This window comes from Argiope bruennichi, chromosome X2 (assembly GCF_947563725.1).
Source record: "Argiope bruennichi chromosome X2, qqArgBrue1.1, whole genome shotgun sequence".
NCBI classification, from domain to species: Eukaryota; Metazoa; Arthropoda; class Arachnida; order Araneae; family Araneidae; genus Argiope; species Argiope bruennichi.
This window is the reverse complement of record NC_079163.1, coordinates 121,655,784-121,675,934: the sequence shown is the minus strand read 5'-3', so window position 1 is coordinate 121,675,934 and position 20,151 is coordinate 121,655,784. Positions and strand designations below refer to the sequence as shown.

At 30.7% G+C, this 20,151-nt stretch overlaps 1 protein-coding gene across 1 annotated transcript; it reads right to left on the bottom strand.

Moving 5' to 3' along the window:
* Positions 1-10,427: 10,427 nt before the first annotated feature.
* Positions 10,428-14,578, bottom strand: LOC129959866 (uncharacterized protein K02A2.6-like). Its single transcript, XM_056072761.1, has 4 exons — positions 13,465-14,578; positions 12,582-13,329; positions 11,518-12,409; positions 10,428-11,394 (listed from the first exon to the last, which is right to left on the bottom strand). Exons 1-4 carry the CDS (start codon positions 14,551-14,553, stop codon positions 10,428-10,430), a joined length of 3,696 nt encoding a protein of 1,231 aa, XP_055928736.1. The 5' UTR covers positions 14,554-14,578.
* Between the last annotated feature and the right edge of the window lie 5,573 nt (positions 14,579-20,151).

Sequence of the window (20,151 nt, the reverse complement as noted above, 5' to 3'; positions counted from 1 at the left end):
GAAAACGGAATTCCAATGGGAACAGCTTTTTCAAGTGCGTTAGCCAATATTTTCCTACATTATTATGAAAAAGAAATAATTAAACTTAACTTAATAATAGGCTGGAGATATATTGATGACTTAATTTTGTTAAATGTGGATAATCCTAATGATATTATTAATTGTTACCCAAAAGATTTAGTTTTAACTCAAACAAACGAAAATCAACTTAAAGCTAATTATTTAGATTTAAATATAGAAATTGATAATGGAAAAACTTTGATAGGTATTTATGATAAAAGGGATGAATTTAACTTTAAAATAATTAAACTTAGTAACTACCATTCTAATTTAAACTCTAAAATTTTCAAAAATTTGATATTTTCACAATTTAACAGGATTAAAAAAATTTGCAATAATAAAAGCTCTTATATTTTAGCAACAAACAATCTCATTAAAAATTTAACTATTAACGAATTTCCCAAAAACTTTTACAATATAGAAGTTTTGATAAGAGAGGGTCTGTTTAATTTCTGCCTTCCTCCGGTTTGTTAGCTTTGAGTTTTAATTCAATAGATCGCGCTTCAAGTTTGATGTCGATGCATTATGACGAAACGTGGTAGGCGGATATAGCTTTAAACGTGGAAAAATTAAATTTTTAGTTTAGTTTAACGAAGTGCATCTACAATAGTACGTTTTAACCTCAAGTAGTTTTCTTCAGAATTGTACTTACAATTTGTAAGTATTTTGCCTTTTATTTTTTGGTTCTATTTTCATGTATTTTGTGGTTTGATTTGCTGTGGTATTATTTGGATTGCTTTTTTGCTAATGTGTTTACTTGTTTTAATCTTGTGATACTAATCTATCTCCAAAATCTCAATTTTCTGGGATTTTCGGGTCACGAGGGGTCAGTTTGTTGACGAAAGTCAGACCTCTCACAGAAAAAATCCCTGGTTTGAATCCTTGCCTGAGGGTGACCCTTGAGAAAGTCTTCGGGACGGATTCATTTAATTTTTCTTTTTGATTCTTTGGCTGTTAACTTATTATTTATTTCTAATTTGGTTAAGTTCATTTGTGTTTTAGTTGTAGCAGCATTAGCGCTCTCTAAATACAATGTATATTTTATATTTTATTATATAGATTCAGAAAATTTATATAGGTGTTTTCGCACATTGTTTATTTATGGATTGATAGTTTCTTATAAGAACATAATAAATCGAAAATGGATTTTATAGAGAGACAGAAGGATTTGCAAATGAGAACTATTAGTTTATTTATTTTGATCATTAAACTAGAAATTTGAAACTAACTGGCTGATTAATTGTTATTTTAAAATTTCATTGAGATTCCAAATAAAATGATATGAAGAATAATACAAGATGGCCACTCTAAGGACGTGTGCTAATAGTTTGTTTTGAAACTGTTAGAGAAAGGCTTTCTGTTCCAATTGTAAAATATATTCTAATGTTACGTTTTATATTCTTTGAGTCAATAAATACACTGCAATAAAAAGACGATATATGAATGTTTAAGAAATCCTTGTTCCTATGAATCATATTTGATCAATTATTTTTAACACACTAAAAATAAAAGTACCCTATCTTCTGCAACGAAAAATGAATTATGAAACTTTGAACATTACTACTCCATGCAATTGTTGATCATTTTTATGGCTTCCTATAGGGAAATTTTCGAACAAACGGCTTCATGTTCTTTTATGTTGCCATTGATTGGTTTAAAATAACAAAACTTCAAAGCTTTGTAATTCTCCAGAACATGTCAAATATATTTTACCAAATATGATTCATAGAACTAGGGAATTCAATTTTTGAATTTTTTTTCTGTATTGCAATTATTTTGAAGCAACATTAAATAAAACTATTGACGTTAATTAAAGCATTTTTGAATTAAAAATGCATTCCTTCTAACGGTAGTATAAGATTACCGTTAGAATCAATAACACCGTAAGAATACCGTTAGACTGTTCAATTAACATTATATTTCAATACATTATTTTTTATTACAATACATTTTTTGTTTACAAAGTTTTTAAACAAACTTTTATAATAGCATTCACAACCATCTCCGTAAACTTATGGGCGATATAGTTTAAAGTATTAAAAAAAATTCTAAATTTATTCTAACGCTTTCAGGCACTCAGATTCATTTATTCATTGAATTAAAATAAATTTTGGTTAGCGTAATCCCTAGAATACAAAAACAAGCAAATTAAATATCTGCTATATTTTGAAAGACTTTTAAAGACTAGTTCTTAACGAACAGTTGAAGGATGTGTTTAAATTAATTGTTAGTTTGGTTGTATTTTTTTAAAAAATGATGCTTCTTTGGTGGAAATTTTAAACACTAGCTAAACTCATGTGATGTGTTTATTGATTCACTGATATTTAAATACTGAATTACAACAAGCGATACAGCTTTCGTGGATTAATTGACTTACATTAGGTGGTCAAATAATTTGGTATATAGCTGATAAAATAAACATAACGAGCTTTCACCACAATATAACACTGATAAAAATTAAAAGTAAATAAAATTCAGAATTATTTTTATCTTTTAACATATTTAAAATCGCTGTATTAAAATAAGTGTTTGGCTGTGAAATACTATAAGAAATACGTGCGGATGTAAGATTTTTTAAAAAAAAATAAAATTAATGTATTTTATCACACTTAAAAAATTAATTTTGAGTAATAAATTAAAAATTTCTTTCTAACACTATTACTAGTTCAAAAAAATGTGAAATTTTCAACATATTCAACAAAAGTAATGACAGTAAAATGTAGAGCCAAAGACTGAGCATACATAATCAAAACTGCAAACTACTCAAAATATTTCAATAATAAACTTTCCCTAATACTAAGTAATTCTTTATTCCTGATATCTTACAAGTTCGATTTTTATTTTTATTATGTACCGAGTTAATAATAAGCAAAGCTATGCAGCCTGCCTCATAAATAGATAAGATTCTTTTTATTTGATTATTTTATGTAATTTTATTTAAATCATCGCTTCAAAGCTAGAAAATATGTGTTCAAAATTTCTTGGAATCTTTATTTATATCAAATAACCCCACCTCTCTTCACATACATACCAATTATTTTTCTTTGAGCACTTTGAGTCCCTTACATCATTAAAGGAATCACTCGGTACTTTAAATGTCTGAAATGCGAATCATTATATTGTGAATGTTTCAGGCATAACTCTCATAACAACTTTTAAGATTTGTTAAGAAAATTTTGAAAATATTTTGAATATTTTTAAACTTAGAAGAACATTATAAAAAAGTTATTACTTTAAATTTATTTAAGCGCGAATATAAAACCATTAATTACATTACAAAATGCGACTTCCTATTTTCTGTGGAAACTCGGATTTGTTGACTTGATGATAACTTATTTCAAATTACGAAACATGTCAAGATTTAAGGAACACCGAAAAAGAAAAAGTAATTATGGGTTTTTAGTTTGCGTGCCAGTTTCCAATTCAATAGAATTACTATCATGCTTGTGAATAGAAATGTCACCAGATATAGGGATGAAATCTGAGAAAGGATCCTTATGCCACAGTTATATTTCCATTTCAATCCTTGAGCAAATCCGCAATTGGAAAGAAGTACTCTTCTCGAATAGGATTCTTCTATCTTTAGGCTAAGAAATTAAGTAAAAATATTTACAAACATTATTTAGCCTGCGAGTTGCCATTCACATTGGATGAAAGTAATTACACATTTTAAATAATTTCATTTATTTAACTGTGTGGGCAAGCCGTGCAATAAAATCATTAGATATATTTATTTATAGAGCATATTATTGAAGTTGTAATTAAAAGAGAACGTGGGAAATCAAAGTAAATATACCTTAATTATCAAATTTATTTTAAGAATTTAATATATATTTTAATTTTAAAATACTTAATTTAATATTATAACTTTTAATTCTAATAGATATTATATAAGTAAATTAATATATTTTAACATATATATATAATTTTAAAATTATTAATATACTATTATTATTAATATAATTTAAATAATATATTGTTTGGCCGAATTTTGAAATAAAAAAAATAAAAGTGTCAATCTACCAAGCCAAACAAAAGGATATTTTAATTACTTTAAAGCCTTTTTATTGATGTCAAGTGAGAACAATTACTTGCCTTTTTGACAACATATTATACGTGAAATTATTCTTTAAGGAAAGGCATTTATATTTTTTATTATTTTATTTAAACTGTTCTAATTTCATAGTCATGTTGAAAGTTTTAATCATAACTTTCATAACATAGTTTTAAATCTTCCTTTCCTTACCCTAGAGTCATCTCTAGTCGTAGCAAAAATGCCTTCAAGTTAGGAAAACATAATTTAAGTGTATTTCGCAATGTATTTATATCTAAAGCTTAAGTCACTCAGAGATTATATTCATCAAAACTGAACTTTTTATTACAAAATGCTAGGGACAAATTAAAAACAATCAAATTTGATTAAAAGGTCCTTCCTGTGCTTTCTCTAAATATAAGCAGCAACAATAGAGCAATTTATTTCTTTTTAAAAAGGCTGTTAGGCAAACAAATGATGTTGATTTTTACAATTTTTAAATATTGTTAGATATTTTTATCAATTTACCTTGCTTTAAATATGGAAAATCGAAAGACTTTCAAATTGAAGTTAATAAACAAAAGGCATTAAAACAGTTTCCTTAGATTTCTGAATTTTATTATCAAGTGTCACAAAAGCTGGCCAAAATTTAAATATTCACTGTTGTTATGCTTGTTTCCGAGGGATAACAATGTTGTGCAGAATTTTAAAATATCAAAGAATCCGAACTGTAGATGAATTCTGTTTGCAGCTAAATCAGAGAATTGGATTGTATCTAAAAGATTAATCACTTTCACTACAAAGATTCTTTTGAATAATAAATTCATACTTTTAAACTCAGCTCTGCTTTGGGATGGAAATAGCTCGAATCTCAACAAAGTTGTTCAGGAAAATAAATTAGCATTATTATTTATATGATAATTTAGATATTTAATTTGATTTTATTCATCACAAATACCCAAAGTAAAATATGTATACACAGTTTTAACATTTTGAATAATGTTATTCAAACAAAAAACGAATCTCATTAAGTGTTTAATTTTTTTGTATAGTAGACAAATTTGAAGGACTGTTTTAGCAAATTTCTGGCTTTTGATGATGAATTATTCCACTAGGTATTTTTCAACCAACAAGAAAAATTGAATTTGATCAAATTATTCAAACAAATTTCACATACAAATAATTTCTCATTGTTATAATGTCTTCATCGTTTTTTTTTTTTTTCTTAAATTTCACGAAACTCCTTGTGATTCAAATCTCTTTCCTCTTGCCTCTTAATTGCTTTTAAAAAATTACAAACTGGTTCATTCACCTTGTGAAGTTAATCACGAAATATTAATTACCATACCTTGGAAACTTTCTCCCGGTTTTTGAGTACATATATTTGATTAATTTATCATTTTGCATTGATGTTTAATGTGACTTACCATTAGTCATGGGATTTCGTTCTCGTTCATTGAAATGTTTTTGAAAATACATGAAATGTTTTAGACAACAATGAACTTTTCAAATTCTCAGGATGAAAATGGCAAATAATCAACAAACAAATACTTTTCCATAAATGAAATAGTATTTTATTCGGGGGAACCGAAAAGGGAAAACCTGGAACTTATTTTATAAATGCTTTATGAAATATCATAAATTGCAAAAAAAAAAGAAAAAAAATCCTTTTCTTCTTGAGGAATTGCCGATATTATAAAATGTATCACTGCGCTAAATATTGAAAGTTCATAACATATCTCTCGGAAAGTAGGTACGTCTGACCTTCAACAGTTCGGTGAATTGTATCAGCTCGAGTGACATAGGCGCAATTGTCTTGTGGAGACACCGCACTATCTTAATAACCCTGCGCATGGATGGCTCTTTAGATAACATCCACGTATGCTCTAACAGGTTCTTGTCTGGTAATCTAAGTGACCAAGTCGTGTTTCAACAAGATTGCTTTTCTAACAACACTTAAAAACACATGAATATCTCAAATCAAAGCAGTTTATTTGCATGAGCATTTTTATTAAGTTCTTAGTAATAAATATAGTTTGAATCACTAGCAAAAAATTAGACAAAGAGTATACATTTTATAAAATTGATTTTTGAATTTCTTCTTGTCACGTGATAGATTTCATAAGACTAATTTTTATATTTAAACTATTTCTTACGATTAAAAGGCACGGCTAATAAAATGAATTACTGATTAATATGCTTGAATTCGGTTGAATGAGAGGTGGGCATATTAAAAAAAAGATAAATTATTATCTCAAACAAGCTAATAGTTTTTTAAAAGTTTCTATTAAAAGATGCAACATACGATTAAATGAAGATATTTATGAATTAAAGGAATTTGAAAGGTATATTTCCTCATCTAAAGTCATCTAAACATCATTTAACCAACCTTTGAGGATAATCTAACTCTGAGATAACTCTAACTTAATCATAGAGATCAAAGGATATATTCCATGGAATGATGCAGAAATGCTTACCTCTTCTATGTAATTTTTCACTCTGTTAGAAAATTAGAGAAATATCTTCAAAGATATAAGAGGGCTATCAAGCTCAGGATATATGCTTTAGGATATGTGATTTAGTTTCCTCACAGAAACTTTCGCTCTATTTATTTCTTACAGTTTATAGTTAAATTTATATAGCTGTATAATAAATAGTTCAGTCAAAGTAAATGAACTTACCGTTTCATAATATAAATTTCACTATAATCTGGATTTTATTCTTTTAATTTTCAACTATAATACTATTTTTAGTATGTGTCACAAACACAAAAATAAGCTGTTTTATTAGAGAGAAATTTAATTGTATAAAATTTATTTGAAACAACCAAATTATTATAATGCCCATGTTTTTTGAGAAGTGAATATCGGACGAAAATTTCAATTTTGGTTTTCGGTAATTTTTAGATCTTATTACCGGGATGCCGGTTTCAATACCGATATTAGAAATTTTAGAAAAAGAAAGAAAAGACAGGGGGTTCTTTGTTTTATTTGCCAGTTTTATTAGAGAGTGTAAATATCACAAAAAATAATTTGTAAATTATAAATTATAACATAATATAAAGAATCACAAAAAAGTAAAAGAACATCTTATTTATTTAAATCACAAAAAAAGCTTAAATATCACTATTCAGTCTGTGGTACTATTACAAATTTTTGAAAAGTGATCTTAAAAAACATAATGCATCAATTGTACTGTCATTAAGCCTGGAACATAATTTTATGCAAAAATTACCAGCTGTCGAAAACGCTCTTTCGGCATCTACGCTAGTTGGTGATACTGTTAGCAATGCGCGATATACTTTTTCCAAGTATTTACCTCTAATTCCCTCATATTCAAATAAATCGATTTCTCATCGGATGGTTTTGGATATAGCTGATTTCTGTATTGTATTTTGATTCGTTGAAATTTTTTTTATTTATCGCTAATTCTAATTTTTGTTCAAGAGACAATTCCTTTTCACTATAGACATTATTATCATCATAATCTTCGATAACTGAACCGAATTCTTCTGAATATGTATAGGTTTGTGGGTAAAAATGTTAAGAAAATGAACTGTAAACTTGATCAGATTTGAATTGGTTATTTTCTTTTTGGTTATTTTTCCATTTTCATTTTAAAAATCATTATAATTATGTAAATACCATAACACATTTTCTATTTTGGTATGCCTTTCTTCTGTGAGTTTTTTAAATGTAATATATAGTTCTTCAGATAGTTATGTGTGCTGTTCTTTCAGTGACTGCAACATGAAATTTATTGTTGCATTAGCTGTTAATAAATTAGAATCTCTCTGACATAATGCCTAAATAGTCAGTTTTACTGGAAGTAGAGCTGATACAGTTCTGGATATTAAGTCGAATTCACTATCTGAAAAATTAATTTACAGGTTTAAGTCGATTATTGCTTTTTTGGATTGGATTTGTCAGTTTCAAAAATCGTTCCATCATTAGGAGTAAACTATTCCAACGTGTTTTAGAATCTAATATTAACATATATTCTGTTTTATTTTCAGTTAGTATATATTTTTGTAATATGTCATTTTTTATAGGGGAACGTTTAAATATCAACAATTTTTCAAACTTTATAAATTATAGGAAGCAATTCTTGATGGGTTAATATTTTATCATCATCATTAGCAATATCTTCTTCAACAATTACGTTGTCATTATCTTCATTGTCAATATCACTCACACTCTTACTCACTTCGAAATTTTTATATCCACAGCATTTCGATTCTTCTGTTTTTTTCGGTATAATACACCTAATTGAATTACATGAGCATAGCACAATTGCTGATTTGCACCAATCAACTTTCCAACTTTTTTCATAACTGTTGCTCCATCAGTCGTTTTGGATACAATATCTTCTTTCTGAGATAATCCATGCTTCGCTAATTCATATTTAAGCAATTAATTAAGCCATTAATTAGCTAATTAATTTCGCCCGTTAAGGAAACATAAAAACAAAAAAATATACTATTTTGCTTTGTTGGCGATCCCTGAATATATAGTGGAGACAATTTTAAAAATTTCTGATAAATACCGAAAAAACGGTATTTAAGCTTGTGAATACCGGTATTACAAAATTGTACAAATGGCTCAAATTACCGGTATTTGGTATACCGGTATACCGGTATTGCAATCCCTAGGCCCAATATAATAGCTGAAATTTAAAAATTGAAGAAATGCTGTACAGAAGTCTGCGTCATGGAGTCTCAGATACCTCTAATATTCACTCATATATCATTTGTAATAAAATGCATTTTGAGATATTTAAAACAATTCATTCGGTTTCTAACGCACAGGAAAACTAAACAAATGAAAGCTGATTGAAGGCGCAGTTTCATCACATACGTAAACATATCCTAAGAATCAAACTCCTCTATTTTAAAAGATTTAAAATGCTATCATTTTTAAATCATGAAGGCGAAAGAAAAATATTAAACATAAAGGAAAACATTTATATTCAACATATATTACACTTTTCATCATACATATAAGGGATTTTCGAAATATTAAAAATACAAACTTAAATTACATTTCGCGTGATGATTAATTGCATAAGAGTAACAAGTTAGGTCGTAAAATTAAAATCAATAATTTGGCCAGTATAGGGGCAATGCGTTAGAACTGAAAATAAGATAAACATAAGGATGCTAATGATAAATTTGTGGTTTTTAAATTTGCTTATTTAAAAAAATAACAGCATGAGAAATAACTCTAAAAACTTATTTATGAAATTAGCATATCTATATCTCTTCCTTGACATATACTCTAATGTGACCTAAATGATTATCTCTCCATGATTTATTTTTTATATTTTCAAGCTTCACTTGAGCGGAGATACATTAGATAGTAAAATTGACAGAAAAAGACTATTAACTTTCGTAAAAATTAAACTAAATTAACTAATTAAACTTTGTCTATTCAAAAAGTGATCACATGCATGTTATAAGAAAGAACAATGCTGATTTACACATTCGAAAACAAGAAGTATAGTTAGCTTTATTTGCCTAATGAGAATTTTTCATTCATCGTAAAAATATTTTTTATTCATTTCGCAAGAAATTTTAGTGTCTGGAACTTGTTTGAAAATGAAGTATACAGATTTATAATTATTTTAAATTTTATCATTTATATGTCATTAAAGATGACCCATCTAATCCAAATATTGTTGAAAGTTGAATCATTCAGCCCTATCGAATAGTATAATACGGTTGTTAAGAACCATAAAAAATATTCCCAATAATGAGTATATCAATTCCATAATAGAAAATGTTCAACATCAAGGGGGTTAGTAGGTGGGAGTGGAGTAAGCTGACAACTGCAGCAAGATAAAAAACCCCGACATAATTTATGTTCATATTCCTTAAACTTCACCACCTTGTGGATACTGTTAGCGTTCAAAACTCCTAGGCACAGAAAATTCGAAAAGTGAAATCACCCGCTGTTTCGTTGCTCGTTAAGTGATGTTCGTGTATTTTGATTATTGTGTTGTTATTTTCAGGGTCTGTAACGTAAGATCTCGTTGACTGGCAGGAGGAAAATGTCATGTATGCCAGGTAGACCGAGAGACGATACGATCCGTTTTACATACACGCAAAGAACATTTATTAGTATTAAGATGCACAGGCACGAACGAGCATAACAACAACTACACCGAACAAGTACAATACGAAGAACTACGGAACTCAAAAAGGTACAAACAACACGCGCACGTCACACAGCCTGAAAGGTTCTCTAATCTGGCTGTTGCCAGATACATAACAGTTCCTTTCTCTAATCTGGCCGTTGCCAGATACATAACAGTTCCTCCCCGACAAAATATAGAGTCACAGGTGGAGTCTCTCTAGAGGTCTCCTGATTCGGTTTGAGCGCCGTAGTGGCACATCAGTTTTCGGCTTTCCGGAAGCGTCTGGTACAGGGCTAGGTGGCATATCATCACTTGGAGTGGCAGATACAGGTACATCCTTAGGTGCAGGGACAACTTCAGGTACAGGTGCAGGCGGTTTCGATTCAGCAACATCATCGGATACTGGCTCATCTGGATAATTCAATTCTTTATCGTAAATTGGAATTTCAGTAGCAGCTTGGGATAATTCAATTGACTTCCCACATTTCCTTATTTGATCTACGTGTCTCTTCCAAATTTCATTTCCAACTTGTATGCTATAACTCAAAGTTCCATCTCGGTTTATAATTGTTCCAATTTTCCATTTGTTAGGTCCGGAATAATTTCTTACGGCTACTTTCTCCCCTTCCTGAAACTCACGCAAGATAGATTCTGTGTCAAGTCTCGAACTCTGTTTCTGAACAACTTTGTCTCTCAAATTTGGTTTAAAAAGATCAAGCCTAGTGCGAATAAATCTCTTCAAAAACAAGGCACTCGGAGTTTCTCCCGTGAGGGAATGTGGAGTTATTCTATACTGTAATAAAAATCTTTGTAATTTCACATTTAGATCTCCAGAATCACCTCTACTCGATTTCAACGAAGCTTTGAACAACTGCACTATTCTTTCTGCCTGTCCGTTCGTAGCAGGATGGTAAGGTGCTGAAGTTATATGTTTAATATTATTCAGTTTCAAAAAATGTCGAAATTCGTAACTAGTAAAACTTGCGCCGTTATCACTAACCAAAGTTAAGGGAATTCCATAATGAGCAAAAAGAATACGAAGATGATGAATTGTAAAACTAGCTGTAATATTTTTCATCGGAATGACTTCTATCCACTTCGAATATGCATCAGAGACTACAAAAAACATTTTCCCCATAAAAGGACCAGCGTAGTCAACGTGTATCCTTTGCCAAGGTCCATTTGGCCATTCCCACGGATGTCAATTTATCCTTGCTGGTTCGTTCCTCGTTGCGATACAAGCTGAATAGTTCTGAACAAAATTGGCTATACTGGCATCAATACCTTGCCAATAGCAGTAGCTTCTAGCTAAGGCCTTCATTTTGACAATTCCAGGATGTCCAACATGAAGTTTTTCCAAAACTTGATTCTGGTACTTTTCAGGAATGCATACTCTATGACCATACATTATGCAACCATTTTGCAATGAAAATTCAGATTCTCTACCTTTCCAAGGCACAGGTAATTCAGTTCCAGATTTTAAACTTTCATACAGTTCGAACAATTTCCTATCAGTTTTAGTAGCTCTAGCTATGTCGGTTGCTGTAACAGGCATTAATTCAACTTGCGAAATATTTGTCACGTCTGCTTCAGTCAAGTACTCACAGTCCTTGTCAACTGCTAGTGGTAACCGTGAAAGTGCATCGGCATTGCCATGATTCTTTGTGTTTCGATACTTGATTGTATAACTGAATGCTTGGAGAAAAAGTGCATAATGAACCATTCGTGTTGCTGATAGACATGGTAAACTACGATTAGGTGCGAAAATTGATACTAGGGGTTTATGATCGGTTACGAGATCAAAATGTCGACCAAATAAATATTGATAAAATCTCTTTACTCCCCATACGATACTCAATGCTTCCCTGTCTATCTGCGAATAATTACGTTCCGTTTTAGTCAATGACCTTGATGCAAACATGGCTGGTTTTTCCGAACCATCTGGCATAATGTGACTTGAAACTGCTCCTATTCCAACTGGTGATGCATCAGTTTGTAATACAAGAGGTAACTTAGGATCATAATGGCATAAAATTCGGTCTGAAGCAATTTCTTGTTTCAATGCCTTGAAAGCTGTTTCACATTCTGCAGTCCACAAAAATTTAGTACCTTTCTGCAGTAAATTATTGAAAGGAGCAACACGAGTAGATAAGTTGGGAATAAATTTTCCGTAGTAATTGACTAAACCCAAAAACTCTTTTGTCATGTATGCCAGGTAGACCGAGAGACGATACGATTCGTTTTACATACACGCAAAGAACATTTATTAGTATTAAGATGCACAGGCACGAACGAGCATAACAACAACTACACCGAACAAGTACAAAAATAAGAACTACGGAACTCAAAAAACTCTTCAAATCAGATACAGTTTTTGGAACTGGTACCTTCGTAATTGCATCGATTTTTTCTTGTGTTTTGTGGAGGCCGAATTTATCAATTGTATGACCACAATAATTCACAGATTTCTTAAAAAATTCACTTTTCCGCTTATTTACTCTGAGACCATATTCTTCTAGTCTCTGTAGTACTAATTCTAACCTTTCAAAATGCTCTTGATCATTTCTCCCCGTTACGGTAATATCGTCTAAAAATACGTGTACCCCCGCGATGCCTGATAAAACTTGTTCAATGGCTCTCTGCCACACTGCCGGAGCTAAGGCTATACCATAATTCCTTCTCTTGTAACGGAACAAACCCTTGTGAGTATTGATCATCAATAGATGTCGGTCCCGCTCATCAACTAACATTTGAAGGTATGCCTCAGATAAGTCGATTTTAGTAAAGAACTCCCCTCCTGACAGTTCAGCAAAAATGTCCTCGATACGGGGTAAAGGATACTGCTCAATTTTTAGTCCCGGGTTGATAGTCACCTTATAATCCCCACAGATTCGTAGGTTCCCATTCTGTTTGATAACAGGAACAACCGGCTCAATGATGTCTTCTGCAACTAACCTCTTAAGTTCAGTTTCTATTCTTTCTTTTAAAGCAAATGGTACTGGTCGAGGTTTAAAAAATACCGGTTTGTAATTAGGTTTCATTTGAAGACGGCAACAAAACTTTTCCAGTTTCCCGATACCAGGAGAAAAAATTTTCTTATACTTTTGAAGCAAGATATTTAATTTATTGGTTCGAGAATTACAATTTCCAACCCGAACTGCTTTAATTGAGCTCCAGTCTAATTGGAAATTTCTCAACCATTCACGACCAAAAACTGCGTTTACTTTTGCATGTACCAAATAAATAGTTTCTGTATTAATTTGATCTTTGTATTGAATTTGCACCACTGCTTGGTCAGCCGATGTTATCATAGAATTATCGAAATTCCTAAGCAATAATTTGGTAGGCTTAATGGCTACATCCGGACAAAGTTTCTTAAATTCATTCGCATTCATACAACTAATAGCAGCTCCAGTATCTAATTCAAATAAACATTTATTCCCTTCAACAAAAATTTCTAATAAAATCTTATCCCTTGCATGTCGTGGTGATTTAACGCTATTAACTGGTACAGTTTCAGAACAAGATTCTATTTGTTTAACTGTTTCGTTACGTTTTGAGCGGCAGACTTTTGCCAAATGCCCGTTCTTTAAGCAATTCCTACACTGAGTGTTCTTGTGCTTACATTCGTGAGCTAAATGTTGAGTACTATCACATCTGTAACATTTCCGAGATTTATCAAACTTCTTTGTAGGTTCAGATTTCTTAAATTTAGAAAAATCTTTTTTGATAGTTTTATCTTGCGAACTATGTAATTTTTTTATCGATACCATTTGATTCGGAATTTCACACACATCTCTCTGAGCAGATTCCATTGCGAATGCAATGCTCTTAGCTTTTTCGTATGTTAACTTATCCTCTGCTAACAGCTTTTTCTGTATATTTTCGTTTTTGAGACCCATCACCAATTTATCACGAAGCATCGTACTTAAATTGTTCCCAAAGTTACAGTGTATCGACAGTTTTTGTAATTCGGCACAATAATTTGCAATGGACTCACCTTCAAATTGCTTCCTCTTGTAGAAACGAAACCGTTCTGTCATCTCCAGTGGTTTAGAATTCAAATGTTCCGAAAGTAATTTTACGATATCTTGATAAGTCAATTCAGAAGGAATGTTGGGAGTGGCCAGATTCTTTAACAATTTATACGTTGTTGCTCCCATAAGGCTTAAAATAGCAGGGACTTTCATTTTATCTTCGATCCCATTAACAACGAAGTAAGATTCTAAACGTTCCACATAACTGGACCAGTCTTCCACAGACGCATCATAAGATTCAAAACTAATGTTCGAAGATCCCATCCTCGTCGCCAACTCTTTTGTCATGTATGCCAGGTAGACCGAGAGACGATACGATCCGTTTTACATACACGCAAAGAACATTTATTAGTATTAAGATGCACAGGCACGAACGAGCATAACAACAACTACACCGAACAAGTACAATACGAAGAACTACGGAACTCAAAAAGGTACAAACAACACGCGCACGTCACACAGCCTGGAAGGTTCTCTAATCTGGCTGTTGCCAGATACATAACAGTTCCTTTCTCTAATCTGGCCGTTGCCAGATACATAACAGAAAATTTGTTTGTTCTTTATTATGTATGACTGTCTTAAACAATGCACTTTTTATAATAACTATTTATTTATATCTTATTCTTATTTAATATTACTAAAAATTCAAAGATTTTAAGGTTTCCAATCTCTTAGTTTTTAACTTATAGTTTAGTAAAGTTAACGTTAAGTTTTAACGTAAAGTTTAGTAAAGTTAACGTAAAGTTAACGTTAAGTTTTAACGTAAAGTTTAGTAAAGTTAACGTAAGTTTAACATTAAGTTTAAGTATACGTTAAGTTTTTAACGTTTCCAATATATTAAGTGATCCTTCTGAGACCTATGTAACCTATGTAGAGTCCATTCTGGCTGACGTACTTCATTGAAATTTGGATTCTATGGATCACAGGGCAAAGAAAATTTCAAAAATTAATAAGTTAAATTTTGGTCACCAGATGATGGCTTCATGCAATGTAGAAAAATCTATTTATGCAATTTAGAATATTTTAAAGTACCAGTAGTTAGTATCTTGCTCTATTGGCCAAGTCGTTTTATTAGAATTGCAATAATGGTTTAGCTATACGGCAAGAATGATGAAACTCGAAAGACTCGGGAAAAGAGTCTGTGTCGAAGAATAGAAAAAGATGAATATTAAATTTGAAGAGATTGGAAAGATGTGTGTGTGTTGCCAGGAAGAGGGCAAATGAGATATCGTGAAAGCATGAAAAAAATCGCTATTGCTGGAGTGGAAAGAGCGTCTGATTTCCAATATTCTTCAACAAATATTCGATTGTTATCATGTAATTTTCTCTTTCCTAGTCTACGGTACGAAACATTTTGCGATCTACTTTAGACTGGCATCCATACTAGGCTCAGTATCTGGAAGACCAGTACTTTTTTTTTTTTTTTGTAAAATCGTGTTTTTTTTTTTTGTTTTTTTTGAGAAAATATTTAGATACGAATCACATACTGATTGCATACGAATATTTTTCCATCTTACCTACATATGCACTGGTCTTTTAAATAAAAAAAAAGTCTAGAATGCAATTAGTTTAACATGTTTTTCGAAACAATCTGCTATGTTATGGTATTCATTTTACACTTTATCTATCATTAAGTATACTTTTGAACCTTACACTTAGTTTTACGGTGAAATCGGATCTGAGATGGCGCTATATGACATGTCAGCATGAGAACAGATGGGAAAAGGCCCTAATTATTATTAATTTTTTTTGTTTAAAATCGTGTTTTTTCAGGGAAGTCACCTATATATATAAATTGAAAAAGCAAAATATTATCTAAATATAAAATTTAATTCAAATTGTTTCTGAAATACACAAAATAAATTTATATATATATATACAAGAATTTCTCCTTTAAAGTTATAAGATGTATTGCAAAAGCTGCATCCTTAAGGCCCGGAATGACGCATTGATTTTACTAATTGATTTCTAATCAGAATAGCCGTTGGCAGTGCCTTGAACATTTTATAGTCAGTTGAACAGCCTCTGCATTCTGATTACATCATTGTATAGTGTGACTTTACAGTTAATTTTATTTTTGGTCCCTTTTTCGATAAAGTGAACACTCTTCAATGTCCTAAAAGTTGTTCCGTCACGGGTTTCTATTACTGCGAACTTCTACAGCAACAAGTCATTCCCCCTTTCGAAAATGCAAAACTTTAGGTTCATGCAAGATGATTCCTCATTTCATATTGCCCAAAAAGTATGAAGGAACTGCTTCATGATTATTTTGGAAATGATCAGGTAATTTCGTGACATTACCTGATTTCTTGGCCTGTTCGTTCTACAAACCTCAATCCTTTTGATTTCTGGTTGTGTAGATTCTTTACCGTGCTTATGGAGAATATATACTGACTCTGCCAGAATTGAAAGCAAGAATAATATGTCATGTTTCTGCAATTCCCCAAGAAACACTTCGCGCTTCTGTTGAACACGCAGTGCTTTGAACGCGTGAATGAAACAAATGGAATGCAGCGTGAATGAAGTTTTGATTATAAAATTTACGTTTTTGTTTCTTATGCGCTGCCTTATCACTTGGTTGCCAAAATATGAGTAATTTCAAATTTTCCCATGATTCATATGACATATAAATTAGCTTTCAACTGTATACATCAACAAACCGGTTTCTTCATTCATTTGAACTGACTCACTTATAATTACTCTGTATGTATAATTAAATCAAACACGTATTAAATATATAGAAAATAATCACATCTTTTAAAGATTCCAGCATACAAATTAATTAAAAGTTTAAATTTTTATTCAGTACGGAAAGTAAAAAAGAAAATTTAATAGCGTCAAACTTGAAAGGAAAGAAAAGGCTTTCTATTTTATTAATAAGTAATTCTCAACGGATTCTTCAGCAAGAGCTTAAAAAGTTATATTACCGGACCATTTTTACAACCATCTCGATAATCAGGAAACTGTATATAATTTTTTTTTATTTTGTTGCTTTTTTTTTAATAATACATTTGGCTTAGCAAAGTTATTACATCGTTACCCGAAAAACGATATAGTGCAAAGTTGAGGTTAATCCTTTATCGATAGAAGGAGGCCCTTGCTTCCTTTCAGGAACTTGGTTATCTTTTTCTTCTGATGATGTTAACAAGCACGACTGCTTCGTCTTTTAATAATTCATGTAAGACTACAGAATATGCAGTTTTATGACAGGAACACTTTATTCGGTATGCATTCTGCTTGTATATATTTTCTGAGAGAGAAGCTTGAAATTTTTTCTGGGAAAGACATTCAAAATTGAGGATTATCATATCATGGATTGTCCTCATGTTATTTGGATGCCTAAACCTATTAATCTATTTCTCTAGTTGCGATGGTTTTTAATGAATTCGGACATTGTTTTTATTTCAAAATTCGAATGAGTTCTCAAAGAAAAGGAAAAGTGGGATCTCAGTACCATGTTATATTGAAATGCTAATCTGATTAGGCTGGAAAATTGAAATGGAATAAGTTTTTCCCTTTTTCTTGTTTTTTTTTTTTTCCTTCTTTTTTTTCTTCATTGTTCATAAAATCTTCACAACTTAAAATGTAAGTTAGACAAATTTACTGGACAATTTTTTATTGCAAAATTCAAATGAATGCTCGAAGAAAATAAAAAGTAAAATCTCAGTCCCAAGTTATATTGAATTGAGAATCTGATTAGACTGGAAAATTGAAATGGAATAGGATTTTCTATTTTCTTAATTTTTTCTTTTGCTTTGCTTATAAAAATTTCACAGTTTAAAGTGCAAGGTAGGCAAATTTACTGATTTCCTATATTATTACTGGTGAAGTTATTTGAAAATGCCTTTCTTCAGTAAGGAATAGTGAAAGTTATAAATTGGAGCCTCCCGAGTTTTCTGAAAATGTGTAGTTATAGATCTGACAGGAATTACAAGATTTGTATTCTGAAAATATTAAAATGAGAACTTTTTATGAAGGAGATAAATAATATGTAAATATTTTTTGCACAATAGTTTGAGGGTGCAATGGAAGCGAAAATGTGTTTACTGTTTTCCTGTTTTCTACTTTTTATTGCAGTTTGGGAAATAATATTTTGTATATATATATATATTCCTTTATTCAAACAATTTAAACATACTCTTAATCCAATTGATCTGGACAATCGTTGTTTCAAATTCATTTGAACTATTTTTAATTCATCTCAAAATAAAATTACAATTACAGTGTGAAGTAGAGGAACTGAATATTTTCGAAACATTTTGTAAAAAGGAAGACAGGTGTTTCTATTCCAACCTATTCCATTATTCATAGCATTAGAGTTTCAGTCAGCGTTAGGCAATCGGGAACGTTAAGGCAGCGTATTTTCGTTTACGATTGTTTTGTGAAGAATAGTGAATCGATTTTGGTGGTTCAGCATGTGTTTAGTCTCGCAAAAATCCACTAAAAATACTCAATTCTCACATATAGCACATTTACTTGTACTTTTTGAAAGGAATCACCTAAAATTAAAATCGTCTGGTAATCTACGAAAGGTATTTATTTCAGAAAATATGGAATGTGTAAAGCGAAAAAAAATAAAAGTGAGAAGCATTGACTATAGTTAAATCAACGCTGCTCTGATGGGATATTTCATCGCTATTTCAGTGCATGAACAGAAATAGATATTATTTTCAACATGTAATTTTGAGTTCATGAATACGCCATATAATCAAAAGTATCTGCACAATTTCAGATTTACATATATTTAGGTATTTCAGTAGAAAAATTGTGTTTAAGTCCTTTGAATGTCGACCACTTAAAAAACATAAATGAGGTTATATAAGGCCAGACCGATCTCCTAATATATTCATTCTCCTTTATTTTTCCTTTTTAAACTACATTTTTAACATCCTATATCCTCTAAGCTCTAACTTCTCAGGAAATAGCAGTTTCTCTCTCTCTAAAATTAGTGCAATCGCTTATAAAAATTAAAATTTCGCCAACCGAGGCAAGTTTAGGTTAAAACTCATTGCTCAACCAAAATTAATGAAAAGATGTTTGGAAGAAGAAGGAAGAAGGAAGAAGAAAAAAAAGGCTGTCTTTGTCCACTAAAATTTAGCAATTAATTCAAAACTTTCATGTTGCTGATATCGAAATATGTCACAATTCAAATTAGGATTATTAGAAAGAATTTTCTACTTATTCCTAAAAAGTAGGGGGCTCAAATGAATGAGCATGGAACGGAAACAGATTTTGACTGTTATGACTACAGCATCATGATTGACCAATTAAGACCCCAAAAGGTAAGAGGTCAAAATCTTTCTCATGTGTAGCTGTGTGTAATATGATAATCATACAAACAAATTTGCATCCTATTCATAGGCCACCACCACAATATAAACTTTACCTCTTTTAACTGATTCTATAATGATAATCATAAAACCGGTTCAAAAGTGACAGTTTTGATTATTAAAAAGTTATCTAAAAGTAAATTTAAGAAGAAAACAGCAAATCAGTAAATTGTAACAAAAGTGATTTTTGTCGAGTAAAAGTCAGTTAGAATATCTTTTGTTTCATAATTTTAAATCAAGACACATAGGGCAATTTACATACAATAACCACTAGATACCGTTATGTTTTAGAAAGATACTGGTATTGCAGCGAGTTGATTTTCAGCAAGTTCGCATTTATGAAGAGTAAAATTTTGAATGACGGCTTATGTCTTAAATAACAAAAAAAAAATTAATGTATTCCCATGCAGAAGTACTATTTTGTCATATTTGCGACTATAATATGACACAAGTGAAAATAAAGTTTCTTGCAACGACTGTTTCTTAACAACTGTTAGTATCATTCCTACATCCCAGAAACGCTTTCTGGTGATTCCTCAACAATGTAATAAATAAA

What these genes read in the sequence shown, in the direction of transcription:
- LOC129959866 (XM_056072761.1), bottom strand. Translation starts at nt 14,553, where the DNA reads ATGACAAAAGAGTTGGCGACGAGGATGGGATCTTCGAACATTAGTTTT. An exon ending in ATACAGAAACTATTTATTTG is followed by an intron (nt 13,330 to 13,464) that starts GTACATGCAAAA and finishes TTGCTTCAAAAG; the next exon opens with TATAAGAAAATTTTTTCTCC. An exon ending in GCTAGAAGCTACTGCTATTG is followed by an intron (nt 11,395 to 11,517) that starts GCAAGGTATTGA and finishes ACCTTGGCAAAG; the next exon opens with GATACACGTTGACTACGCTG.